The sequence below is a fragment of the Argopecten irradians genome, chromosome 11 (assembly GCF_041381155.1).
Source record: "Argopecten irradians isolate NY chromosome 11, Ai_NY, whole genome shotgun sequence".
NCBI classification, from domain to species: Eukaryota; Metazoa; Mollusca; class Bivalvia; order Pectinida; family Pectinidae; genus Argopecten; species Argopecten irradians.
In genome coordinates this window covers 41421266-41434242 of record NC_091144.1, presented here as the reverse complement: position 1 = coordinate 41434242, position 12977 = coordinate 41421266, and the positions used below count along the sequence as shown (strand labels likewise).

Below are 12977 nucleotides of genomic sequence, written 5' to 3'. Positions count from 1 at the left end.
TTCTCTCTGTCTCCATACCAAACAATTCTCTCTGTCTCCATACCAAACAATGATCTCTGTCTCCATACCAAACAATGATCTTTGTCTCCATACCAAACAATTTTCTCTGTCTCCATACCAAACAATTTCTCTCTGTCTCCATACCAAACAATACTCTCCTGTCTCCATACCAAACAATGATTCTTTGTCTCCATACCAAACAATTTTCTCTGTCTCCATACAAAACAATTCCTCTCTGTCTCCATACCAAACAATGTTCTTTGTCTCCACACCAAAAATCTCTGTCTCCATACCAAACAATTCTCTCTCTGTCTCCATACCAAACAATTCTCTCTGTCTCCATACCAAACAATTTCTCTGTCTCCATACCAAACAATTCTCTCTGTCTCCATACCAAAAACAATTTTATCTCTGTCTCCATACCAAACAATTCTCTCTGTCTCCATACCAAACAATACTCTCTGTCTCCATACCAAACAATGCTCTCTGTTTCCATACCATACAATTCTCTCTGTCTCCATACCAAACAATTCTCTCTGTCTCCATACCAAACAATTTTCTCTGTCTCCACACCAAACAATTTTCTCTGTCTCCATACCAAACAATTCTCTCTGTCTCCATACCAAACAATTCTCTCTGTCTCCATACCAAACTACACTCTCTGTCTCCATACCAAACAATGATCTCTGTCTCCATACCAAACAATTATCTCTGTCTCCATACCAAACAATTCTCTCTGTCTCCATACCAAACAATTCTCTCTGTCTCCATACCAAACAATACTCTCTGTCTCCATACCAAACAATTCTCTCTGTCTCCATACCAAACAATGATCTCTGTCTCCATACCAAACAATTCTCTCTGTCTCCATACAAACAATTCTCTCTGTCTCCAACCAAACAATTATCTCTCTGTCTCCATGTACCAAACAATGATCTTTGTCTCCATATACCAAACAATTTTCTCTGTCTCCATACCAAACAATTGTCTCTCTGTCTCCATACCAAACAATTTTCTCTGTCTCCATACCAAACATTCAAACACTCTCTGTCTCCATACCAAACAATTCTCTCTGTCTCCATACCAAACAATTTTCTCTGTCTCCACACAAAACAATTTTCTCTGTCCTCCATACCAAACAATCTTTCTGTGTCTCCATACCAAACAATTTTCTCTGTCTCCATACCAAACAATTCTCTCTGTCTCCATACCAAACAATTTTCTCTGTCTCCATACCAAACAATTTTCTCTGTCTCCATACCAAACAAATTTCTCTCTGTCTCCATACCAAACAATTATCTCTCTGTCTCCATACCATACAAACAATTTCTCTCCAAAACTGTCTCCAATACCAAACAATGATCTCTGGTGTCTCCATACCAAATAATTCTCTCTGTCCTCCAAAGCAAACAATTGATCTCTGTCTCCATACCAAACAATTCTCTCTGTCTCACCATACCAAAAACAATATTCTCTCTCTGTCTCCATACCAAACAATGATCTTGGTCTCCAATACACAAATAATTCTGCTCTGTCACATACCAAACAATTTTCTCTGTCTCACATACTCCAAACAAACAATTCCTCTCTGTCTCCTCCATTACCAAACAAACAAAACAATTTCTCTCTGTCTCCATACCAAACAATTTCTCTCTGTCTCCATACCAAACAATGATCTCTCTGTCTCCATACCAAACAATTCTCTCTGTCTCCTTACCAAACAAATTTCTCTGTCTCCATACCAAACAATGATCTTCTGTCTGGCTCCATACCAAACAATTTCTCTCTGTCTCCATACCAAACAATGATGTCTGTGTCTCCATACCAAACAATGATTCTCTCTGACTCCATACCAAACAATTCTCTCTGTCTCCATACCAAACAATTCTCTCTGTCTCCATACCAAACAATGATCTCTGTCTCCATACCAAACAATACTCTCTGTCTCCATACCAAACAATGATCTCTGTCTCCATACCAAACAATTCTCTCTGTCTCCATACCAAACAATTATCTCTGTCTCCATACCAAACAATGCTCTCTGTCTCCATACCAAACAATGCTCTCTGTCTCCATACCAAACAATGATCTCTGTCTCCATACCAAACAATGATCTCTCTGTCTCCATACCAAACAATTCTCTCTGTCTCCATACCAAACAAATTCTCTCTGTTTCCCCCCTCCACACCAAACAATGATCTTTGTCTCCACACCAAATACCAAACCAAACAATTCTCTCTGTCTTCCATACCAAAACAATTCTCTCTTGTCTCCATACCAAACAATTGATCTCTGTCTCCAAACCAAACAATTATCTCTGTCTCCATACCAAACAATTTCTCTCTGTCTCCATACCAAAACCCCAAAACAATTCTCTCTGTCTCCATACCAAACAATTCTCTCTGTCTCCATACCAAACAATGATCTTCTGTCTCCATACCAAACAATGATGTCTGTCTCCATACCAAACAATTCTCTGTCTCCATACAAAACAATGATTCTCTGTCTCAATTACCAAACAATTCTCTCTGTCTCCATACCAAACAATTCTCTCTGTCTCCATACCAAACAATCTCTCTCTGTCCTCCATACCAAACATTATTTTTCTCTGTCTCTCATACCAAACAATTCGCTCTCTGTCTCCATACCAAACAATCCTTCTCTGTCTCCATACCAAACAATTCTCTCTGTCTCCATACCAATACAATTTTCTCTGTCTCCACACCAAACAATGGATCTCTGTCTCCATACCAAACAATTATCTCTCTCTGTCTCCATACCAAACAATGTCTCCACACCAAACAATTTTCTTTGTCTCCATACCAAACAATTCTCTCTGTCTCCATACCAAACAATTCTCTCTGTCTCCATACCAAACAATGATCTCTGTCTCCCATACCAAACAATTTTCTCTGTCTCCACACCAAACAATGATTGTTCTCTATCTCCATCTGTCCCACCAAACAATTTTCCTGTCTCCATATCCAACAATAATCTACTCCATACCAAACAATATTCTCTCTCCACACCAAACAAATATCTCTCTGTCTCCACACCAAACAATTTTCTCTGTCTCCATACCAAAACAATTCTCTCTGTCTCCATACCAAACAATTTGCTCTCTGTCTCCATACCAAACAATTTCTCTGTCTCCATACCAAACAATTCTCTCTGTCTCCATACCAAACAAATGATCTCTGTCTCCATACCAAACAATTCTCTCTGTCCTCCATACAAACAATTCTCCCTGTCTCCATACCAAACAATTTTCTCTGTCTCCACAACCAAACAATGATCTCTGGTCTCCACACCAAACAATTCTATCTCTGTCTCCATATCAAACAATTCTCTGTCTCCATACCAAACAATTCTCTCTGTCTCCATACCAAACAATTATCTCCCTGTCTCCACCACCAAACAATTTTCTCTGTCTCCATACCAACCAATGTCCTGTGTCTCCATACCAAACAATGATCTCTGTCTCCATACCAAACAATGACTTTCTCTCTGTCTCCATACCAAACAAACCAAATCAATTCTCTCTGTCTCCATACCAAACTAAACTCTCTGTCTCCATACCAAACAATTTTCTCTGTCTCCACACCAAACAATTTTTCTCTGTCTCCATACCAAACTACACTCTCTGTCTCCATACCAAACAATTTTCTCTGTCTCCATACCAAACTACACTCTCTTGTCTCCATACCAGAACAATTTTCTCTGTCTCCACCACCAAACAATGCTCTTTATCTGTTACAGTATCGACAATAGCCTGATGAGTAATATCCAGAAGCTGTTCTCGGAGAAGATTGAGATCTTCAGCACAGTAGAGTTCTCCAAAGTGTCCGTGCTGACCGGGATAGTGAAGATCAGTTTAAAGGTGGAGTAAATCAATCGTATACAATAGAAAAGCAATAGAGTGTAACTTGTCTTAACCAGATGTGACCTGTTACTTAATCGACAGATAATACATTTCATCAAATATGGCTTAAGTTATGCTTGGGAATACACACTCATGAATATGAAATTGAATTAGTTCAAAGTAAGCATTGATAAACATCCTCGCTTGCTGAGCGTAGCTATGATTGCTGTTTTACAATCAATCAATTATATACTGGTTTATGTTTTGACAGACATTCATGGAGTGTGTTCGACTACGAACGTTTGGTCGCTATGGGTTACAACAGATACAAGTTGACACTAACTATCTTCAACTTTACCTATGGAGATTTGTATCAGATGAAAAGTAAGTTGCCTCCCCTCCCTCTGGAGATTTGTTAATTGTCCCACCTATCTCTCGAGATTTGTGTTAGATGAAAAGTTGTTTCCCCTACCTCTGGATATTCTAGTTGTATTCTGGGGATTTGGTCTGACTCTAAGAGCTGGAAAAAAGGGTCTCGAGCTGGAAAAAAGGGTCTCAATATGACTAAACAATTATGTACATTTATGTATTAAAACTGTTTTCCCATTTGGTTATATAATAGCAGTACATGTACAATAAAATTGTACTATTTTAAAAACTCTATTTAAGATGTGTGCATGTATTTTGTTTCAGTTTGGTTCAAGTGCTACTGGATGAAATTGTAGGCAGTACTGTTCATAGGTGTCTTGATGCAGTCCTTATGGAGCAAAGTGTAAGTATTAGTCAAGGTCCCCATATGTCATTATTAATTAATTATAGTCATAATTACTAGGATAAATAAGGTATTACAGGGATAATGTCAAGGTCACCAATATCATTACTAGGGTAATATCAAGGTCAAGGACACCGTTATTGTTACTAGGGCAATATCAAGGTCAAGGACACCGTTATCGTAACTAGGGCAATATCAATGTCAAGGTCACTGTTATCATTACTAGGGCAATATCAAGGTCAAGGACACCGTTATCATTACTAGGGCAATATCAAGGTCAAGGACACCATTATCATTACTAGGGCAATATCAAGGTCAAGGACACTGTTATCATTACTAGGGCAATATCAAGGTCAAGGACACCATTATCATTACTAGGGCAATATCAAGGTCAAGGACACCGTTATCATTACTAGGGTAATATCAAGTTCAAGGACACCATTATCATTACTAGGGTAATATCAAGGTCAAGGACACCGTTATCATTACTAGGGTAATATCAAGGTCAACGTCACCATGACAATTTATCACTTTGTTTATTAATGTAAAGGAACGGGCTCCAACAATAATTCCGAATGATCTCTTATCAATGTTTAAACTTTACTCTTTAAAGCCAATTTACCCTTTTTTTATTCACAGGTGATTGATCTGATATGTGAAAGAGGATGACTTTAAAGTCTTGATAACGATGTATTGTGAAAATATTGGACCAGATAACAATGTTTGTTTGTGAAAACATTGGACCAACTTGTGCAATAAACTCGGTTATAATGGGACAGCTTGAGTTAGTCACCCTACTTGGTAATCTGTGATCAATTGTGGGCCTAGTTTACAATAGATACTATTGTATCTACAATAGATGTGTTTTTAATGTGTTTCTATGGTGTCAGAGGAAACCACAAGTCTAACATAATATAGCATTCTTTTTAACCAGTATGAATTATGCCATTGTAAAATTAACATACAATGAAAAACTACTTAGAGGAAATTAAACTATTTATGTTTTTTCATCAGGGTTTGAAATAAAAAATTCTCTTTAAAAATCCAAATCTCTTTAGAATTCTGTGGTATGACCTGTAAATTGATTGCTATGAGTGGTCAGATGGTGAATTATTGGTGAATTGCCCTTGGATAATAAAATGGATTTATTGGTTGAAAATATTGTATTTTATTTTTCTGAATTCATGATTGTAAACATAACAAGAGAATTTTCATTTTAAAACATACAATAAATACAAACATATATTTACCATAATCACATTTTATACAAGAGATCACAGAGGGATCTTGGTATCCACTAAAGCAGGATCTTATGTATGATAATTAAAAGAGAGATGTTTTCTCTGCTTTACAAGCTTCAACTATCAAAATCCAAGATGGCGGCCTATTTGCCATCTTGTTGACTGTTCGGTCTCAAAATTCAATATGCCCAACTAAAGACGAAGGAGAATCTATACATGAACTTTGAGAAAGATCCCTTCAGTGGCTTCCGACAAATTGCAGTAACAAGAATTGTTATTATGACACAATAAGGAGTAAAAAGGTTTTCTTAAGACCATGCTGCTACTTTTTGTGGGGATTTAGTCCGTGTTTTTTCTCGTTCTTTCGATGTTTTTGATGTTCCTGGAGCAAAATTTGGCACCTCAGGGAAGTCAATGTCACAGGTTTCAGTGTAACAACTATTTGGTGAACTTTTTAGGATGTCTGGGTGAGATGGTGAACTTTTAAGAACGTCCTGGCTAGACAGTGAACTTTTAAGGACGTACGGGCGAGAGGGTGAGCCAAAGTCAAGATCTGAAACATGAACGTGGAATTACAGCAAGTCAAGACAAACATACAATTGTTTCATTGGTAGTATGGGAATCTTTCACCCAAGATCTATAGGAGATTGATCGAGTTGCTCATGGCCAAAGTTTATTCTTCTAAATTTATGCTTTTGTCTTGTTTTTGTTTCAAAGTTTTCATTTTGCTTACCATGGCTCAGAACACTATAAACTTATTAAGATTCATGAACACTGATTTACAATGTAATACATTTCTAACCTGCCAGAAGATCGGCTATCTCCACCACATCATCTGTAGGTGGGATTCTTGCTCCGTCAGTACCACTGCCCACTGGGCCTGGTGATGGAGTAATGTCCCCTTGTGGTAAGATAGTAGCTTCCTCCAGTGGCACAACAGAGCTGCCCCCTGGAGAGGACATTTGATCTCCAATAAGATTTTCAAGTTCCTTTTCTAGATCCTCTGAGCTGACATCTCCAATCCTGGACATTTCCGACTCAATCTCATTTTGATGGTCCAAAATCTGTTAAAGATGATCTACATTGATATCTTTTGTATTCAGAGATAGGGTATATGGCAGATAAATTAATTAACTATTATATATAATAGTGTAAGATATATTGATAGACTATAGTGTAAGAATTGATTTTGAGACTATATGACAACCAAATTGTGTTTCCATGGTAATCGTTATGTGTGATGTGTCAAAGTATACTGTAAACGTGGACATTTATGCGAGGGGGTAATTTACGCTAATTACACGGAAGTTTGCCCGATCGCCAATATTTCCCCTACGCGTAATGTTTTGTAAACTTAATGATAAAATTCAATCATGAAGGTGGATTAGTAACACCTTCCTATTTATTTTATGTTTAATCAAGCACTTAATTAAAAACAGATATGAACAAATCTTAACTTTGAAAAGACCATTTATCCATTTGGCGAGTACTGTTACTGTTTTGATTTATAAAACAATTGTTTTGTAATCTAGTCTATACAATGATTTGTATTGGCAAACAAAGAGATATATACACATATATATGGACACAAACATCAGCTAAGTTATCCATGGACACAAACCTCAGTTAAGCTATCTATGAACACAAACCTCAGCTAAGTTATCTATGGACACAAACCCCAGCTAAGTTATCTATGAACACAAACCTCAGCTAAGTTATCTATGGACACAAACCCCAGCTAAGTTATCTATGGACACAAACCTCAGCTAAGTTATCTATGGACACAAACATCAGCTAAGTTATCTATGGACACAAACCTCAGCTAAGTTATCTATGGACACAAACCCCAGCTAAGTTATCTATGGACACAAACCTCAGCTAAGTTATCTATGGACACAAACCTCAGCTAAGTTATCTATGGACACAAACCTCAGCTAAGTTATCTATGGACACAAACCTCAGCTAAGTTATCTATGGACACAAACCCCAGCTAAGTTATCTATGGACACAAACCTCAGCTAAGTTATCTATGGACACAAACCTCAGCTAAGTTATCTATGGACACAAACCTCAGCTAAGTTATCTATGGACACAAACCTCAGCTAAGTTATCTATGGACACAAACCTCAGCTAAGTTATCTATGGACACAAACCTCAGCTAAGTTATCTATGGACACAAACCTCAGCTAAGTTATCTATGGACACAAACCTCAGCTAAGTTATCTATGGACACAAACCTCAGCTAAGTTATCTATGGACACAAACCTCAGCTAACTTATCAGCTAAGTTATCTATGGACACAAACCTCAGCTAAGTTATCTATGGACACAAACCTCAGCTAAGTTATCTATGGACACAAACCTCAGCTAAGTTATCTATGGACACAAACCTCAGCTAAGTTATCTATGGACACAAACCTCAGCTAAGTTATCTATGGACACAAAACCTCAGCTAAGTTATCTATGGACACAAACCTCAGCTAAGTTATCTATGGACACAAACCTCAGCTAAGTTATCTATGGACACAAACCTCAGCTAAGTTATCTATGGACACAAACCTCAGCTAAGTTATCTATGGACACAAACCTCAGCTAAGTTATCTATGGACACAAACCTCAGCTAAGTTATCTATGGACACAAACCCAGCTAAGTTATCTATGGACACAAACCTCAGCTAAGTTATCTATGGACACAAACCTCAGCTAAGTTATCTATGGACACAAACCTCAGCTAAGTTATCTATGGAACACAAACCTCAGCTAAGTTATCTATGGACACAAACCTCAGCTAAGTTATCTATGGACACAAACCTCAGCTAAGTTATCTATGGACACAAACCTCAGCTAAGTTATCTATGGACACAAACCTCAGCTAAGTTATCTATGGACACAAACCTCAGCTAAGTTATCTATGGACACAAACCTCAGCTAAGTTATCTATGGACACAAACCTCAGCTAAGTTATCTATGGACACAAACCTCAGCTAAGTTATCTATGGACACAAACCTCAGCTAAGTTATCTATGGACACAAACCTCAGCTAAGTTATCATGACACAACCTCAGCTAAGTTATCTATGGACACAAACCTCAGCTAAGTTATCTATGGACACAAACCTCAGCTAAGTTATCTATGGACACAAACCTCAGCTAAGTTATCTATGGACACAAACCTCAGCTAAGTTATCTATGGACACAAACCTCAGCTAAGTTATCTATGGACACAAACCTCAGCTAAGTTATCTATGGACACAAACCCTCAGCTAAGTTATCTATGGACACAAACCTCAGCTAAGTTATCTATGGACACAAACCTCAGCTAAGTTATCTATGGACACATGGACACAAACACTCAGCTAAGTTATCTATGGACACAAACCTCAGCTAAGTTATCTATGGACACAAACCTCAGCTAAGTTATCTATGGACACAAACCTCAGCTAAGTTATCTATGGACACAAACCTCAGCTAAGTTATCTATGGACACAAACCTCAGCTAAGTTATCTATGGACACAAACCTCAGCTAAGTTATCTATGGACACAAACCTCAGCTAAGTTATCTATGGACACAAACCTCAGCTAAGTTATCTATGGACACAAACCTCAGCTAAGTTATCTATGGACACAAACCTCAGCTAAGTTATCTATGGACACAAACCTCAGCTAAGTTATCTATGGACACAAACCTCAGCTAAGTTATCTATGGACACAAACCCAGCTAAGTTATCTATGGACAGCTAAGTTATCTATGGACACAAACCTCAGCTAAGTTATCTATGGACACAAACCTCAGCTAAGTTATCTATGGACACAAACCTCAGCTAAGTTATCTATGGACACAAACCTCAGCTAAGTTATCTATGGACACAAACCTCAGCTAAGTTATCTATGGACACAAACCTCAGCTAAGTTATCTATGGACACAAACACCAACTAAATAAACAACTTAAATAAACACAAACCTCAGCTAAGTTATCTATGGACACAAACCTCAGCTAAGTTATCTATGGACACAAACATCAGCTAAGTTATCTATTAATAAACACAAACCTCAGCTAAGTTATCTATGGACACAAACCTCAGCTAAGTTATCTATGGACACAAACCTCAGCTAAGTTATCTATGGACACAAACCTCAGCTAAGTTATCTATGGACACAAACCTCAGCTAAGTTATCTATGGACACAAACCTCAGCTAAGTTATCTATGGACACAAACCTCAGCTAAGTTATCTATGGACACAAACCTCAGCTAAGTTATCTATGGACACAAACCTCAGCTAAGTTATCTATGGACACAAACCCAGCTAAGTTATCTATGGACACAAACCTCAGCTAAGTTATCTATGGACACAAACCCCAGCTAAGTTATCTATGGACACAAACCTCAGCTAAGTTATCTATGGACACAAACCTCAGCTAAGTTATCTATGGACACAAACCTCAGCTAAGTTATCTATGGACACAAACCTCAGCTAAGTTATCTATGGACACAAACCCCAGCTAAGTTATCTATGGACACAAACCCCAGCTAAGTTATCTATGGACACAAACCTCAGCTAAGTTATCTATGGACACAAACCTCAGCTAAGTTATCTATGGACACAAACCTCAGCTAAGTTATCTATGGACACAAACCTCAGCTAAGTTATCTATGGACACAAACCTCAGCTAAGTTATCTATGGACACAAACCTCAGCTAAGTTATCTATGGACACACAAACCTCAGCTAAGTTATCTATGGACACAAACCCCAGCTAAGTTATCTATGGACACAAACCTCAGCTAAGTTATCTATGGACACAAACCTCAGCTAAGTTATCTATGGACACAAACCTCAGCTAAGTTATCTATGGACACAAACCCCAGCTAAGTTATCTATGGACACAAACCTCAGCTAAGTTATCTATGGACACAAACCTCAGCTAAGTTATCTATGGACACAAACCTCAGCTAAGTTATCTATGGACACAAACCTCAGCTAAGTTATCTATGGACACAAACCTCAGCTAAGTTATCTATGGACACAAACCTCAGCTAAGTTATCTATGGACACAAACCTCAGCTAAGTTATCTATGGACACAAACCTCAGCTAAGTTATCTATGGACACAAACCCCAGCTAAGTTATCTATGGACACAAACCTCAGCTAAGTTATCTATGGACACAAACCTCAGCTAAGTTATCTATGGACACAAACCTCAGCTAAGTTATCTATGGACACAAACATCAGCTAAGTTATCTATGGACACAAACCTCAGCTAAGTTATCTATGGACACAAACCTCAGCTAAGTTATCACACAAACCTCAGCTAACTTATCAGCTAAGTTATCTATGGACACAAACATCAGCTAAGTTATCTATGGACACAAACCTCAGCTAAGTTATCTATGGACACAAACCTCAGCTAAGTTATCTATGGACACAAACCTCAGCTAAGTTATCTATGGACACAAACCTCAGCTAAGTTATCTATGGACACAAACCTCAGCTAAGTTATCTATGGACACAAACCTCAGCTAAGTTATCTATGGACACAAACCTCAGCTAAGTTATCTATGGACACAAACCTCAGCTAAGTTATCTATGGACACAAACCTCAGCTAAGTTATCTATGGACACAAACCTCAGCTAAGTTATCTATGGACACAAACCTCAGCTAAGTTATCTATGGACACAAACCTCAGCTAAGTTATCTATGGACACAAACCTCAGCTAAGTTATCTATGGACACAAACCTCAGCTAAGTTATCTATGGACACAAACCCCAGCTAAGTTATCTATGGACACAAACCCCAGCTAAGTTATCTATGGACACAAACCTCAGCTAAGTTATCTATGGACACAAACCTCAGCTAAATAAACACAAACTTCAGCTAAGTTATCTATGGACACAAACCTCAGCTAAGTTATCTATGGACACAAACCTCAGCTAAGTTATCTATGGACACAAACCTCAGCTAAGTTATCTATGGACACAAACCTCAGCTAAGTTATCTATGGACACAAACCTCAGCTAAGTTATCTATGGACACAAACCCCAGCTAAGTTATCTATGGACACAAACCCCAGCTAAGTTATCTATGGACACAAACCTCAGCTAAGTTATCTATGGACACAAACCTCAGCTAAGTTATCTATGGACACAAACCTCAGCTAAGTTATCTATGGACACAAACCTCAGCTAAGTTATCTATGGACACAAACCTCAGCTAAGTTATCTATGGACACAAACCCAGCTAAGTTATCTATGGACACAAACCTCAGCTAAGTTATCTATGGACACAAACCTCAGCTAAGTTATCTATGGACACACAAACCTCAGCTAAGTTATCTATGGACACAAACCTCAGCTAAGTTATCTATGGACACAAACCTCAGCTAAGTTATCTATGGACACAAACCTCAGCTAAGTTATCTATGGACACAAACCTCAGCTAAGTTATCTATGGACACAAACCCAGCTAAGTTATCTATGGACACAAACCTCAGCTAAGTTATCTATGCACAAACCTCAGCTAAGTTATCTATGGACACAAACCCAGCTAAGTTATCTATGGACACAAACCTCAGCTAAGTTATCTATGGACACAAACCTCAGCTAAGTTATCTATGGACACAAACCTCAGCTAAGTTATCTATGGACACAAACCTCAGCTAAGTTATCTATGGACACAAACCTCAGCTAAGTTATCTATGGACACAAACCTCAGCTAAGTTATCTATGGACACACAAACCTCAGCTAAGTTATCTATGGACACAAACCTCAGCTAAGTTATCTATGGACACAAACCTCAGCTAAGTTATCTATGGACACAAACCTCAGCTAAGTTATCTATGGACACAAACCTCAGCTAACTTATCAGCTAAGTTATCTATGGACACAAACATCAGCTAAGTTATCTATGGACACAAACCCCAGCTAAGTTATCTATGGACACAAACCTCAGCTAAGTTATCTATGGACACAAACCTCAGCTAAGTTATCTATGGACACAAACCTCAGCTAAGTTATCTATGGACACAAACCTCAGCTAAGTTATCTATGGACACAAACCTCAGCTAAGTTATCTATGGACACAAACCTCAGCTAAGTTATCTA

At 38.1% G+C, this 12977-nt stretch overlaps 2 protein-coding genes across 2 annotated transcripts in view; one reads left to right on the top strand and one right to left on the bottom strand.

Annotated features, from left to right (window-relative positions):
• Window positions 1–5793, top strand: part of LOC138334644 (vacuolar protein sorting-associated protein 51 homolog) — a 65483-nt gene extending 59690 nt beyond the window's left edge. Inside the window, 4 exon segments of the mRNA XM_069283281.1 lie at window positions 3760–3880; window positions 4134–4246; window positions 4556–4634; window positions 5274–5793. Coding sequence (XP_069139382.1) covers window positions 3760–3880; window positions 4134–4246; window positions 4556–4634; window positions 5274–5303 — 343 coding nt within the window. The 3' untranslated portion in view covers window positions 5304–5793.
• The window catches only part of LOC138335594 (charged multivesicular body protein 7-like), a 32469-nt gene continuing 25283 nt past the window's right edge, over window positions 5792–12977 (bottom strand). The window contains 2 exon segments of the mRNA XM_069284759.1: window positions 5792–6428; window positions 6678–6939. Coding sequence (XP_069140860.1) covers window positions 6184–6428; window positions 6678–6939 — 507 coding nt within the window. The 3' untranslated portion in view covers window positions 5792–6183.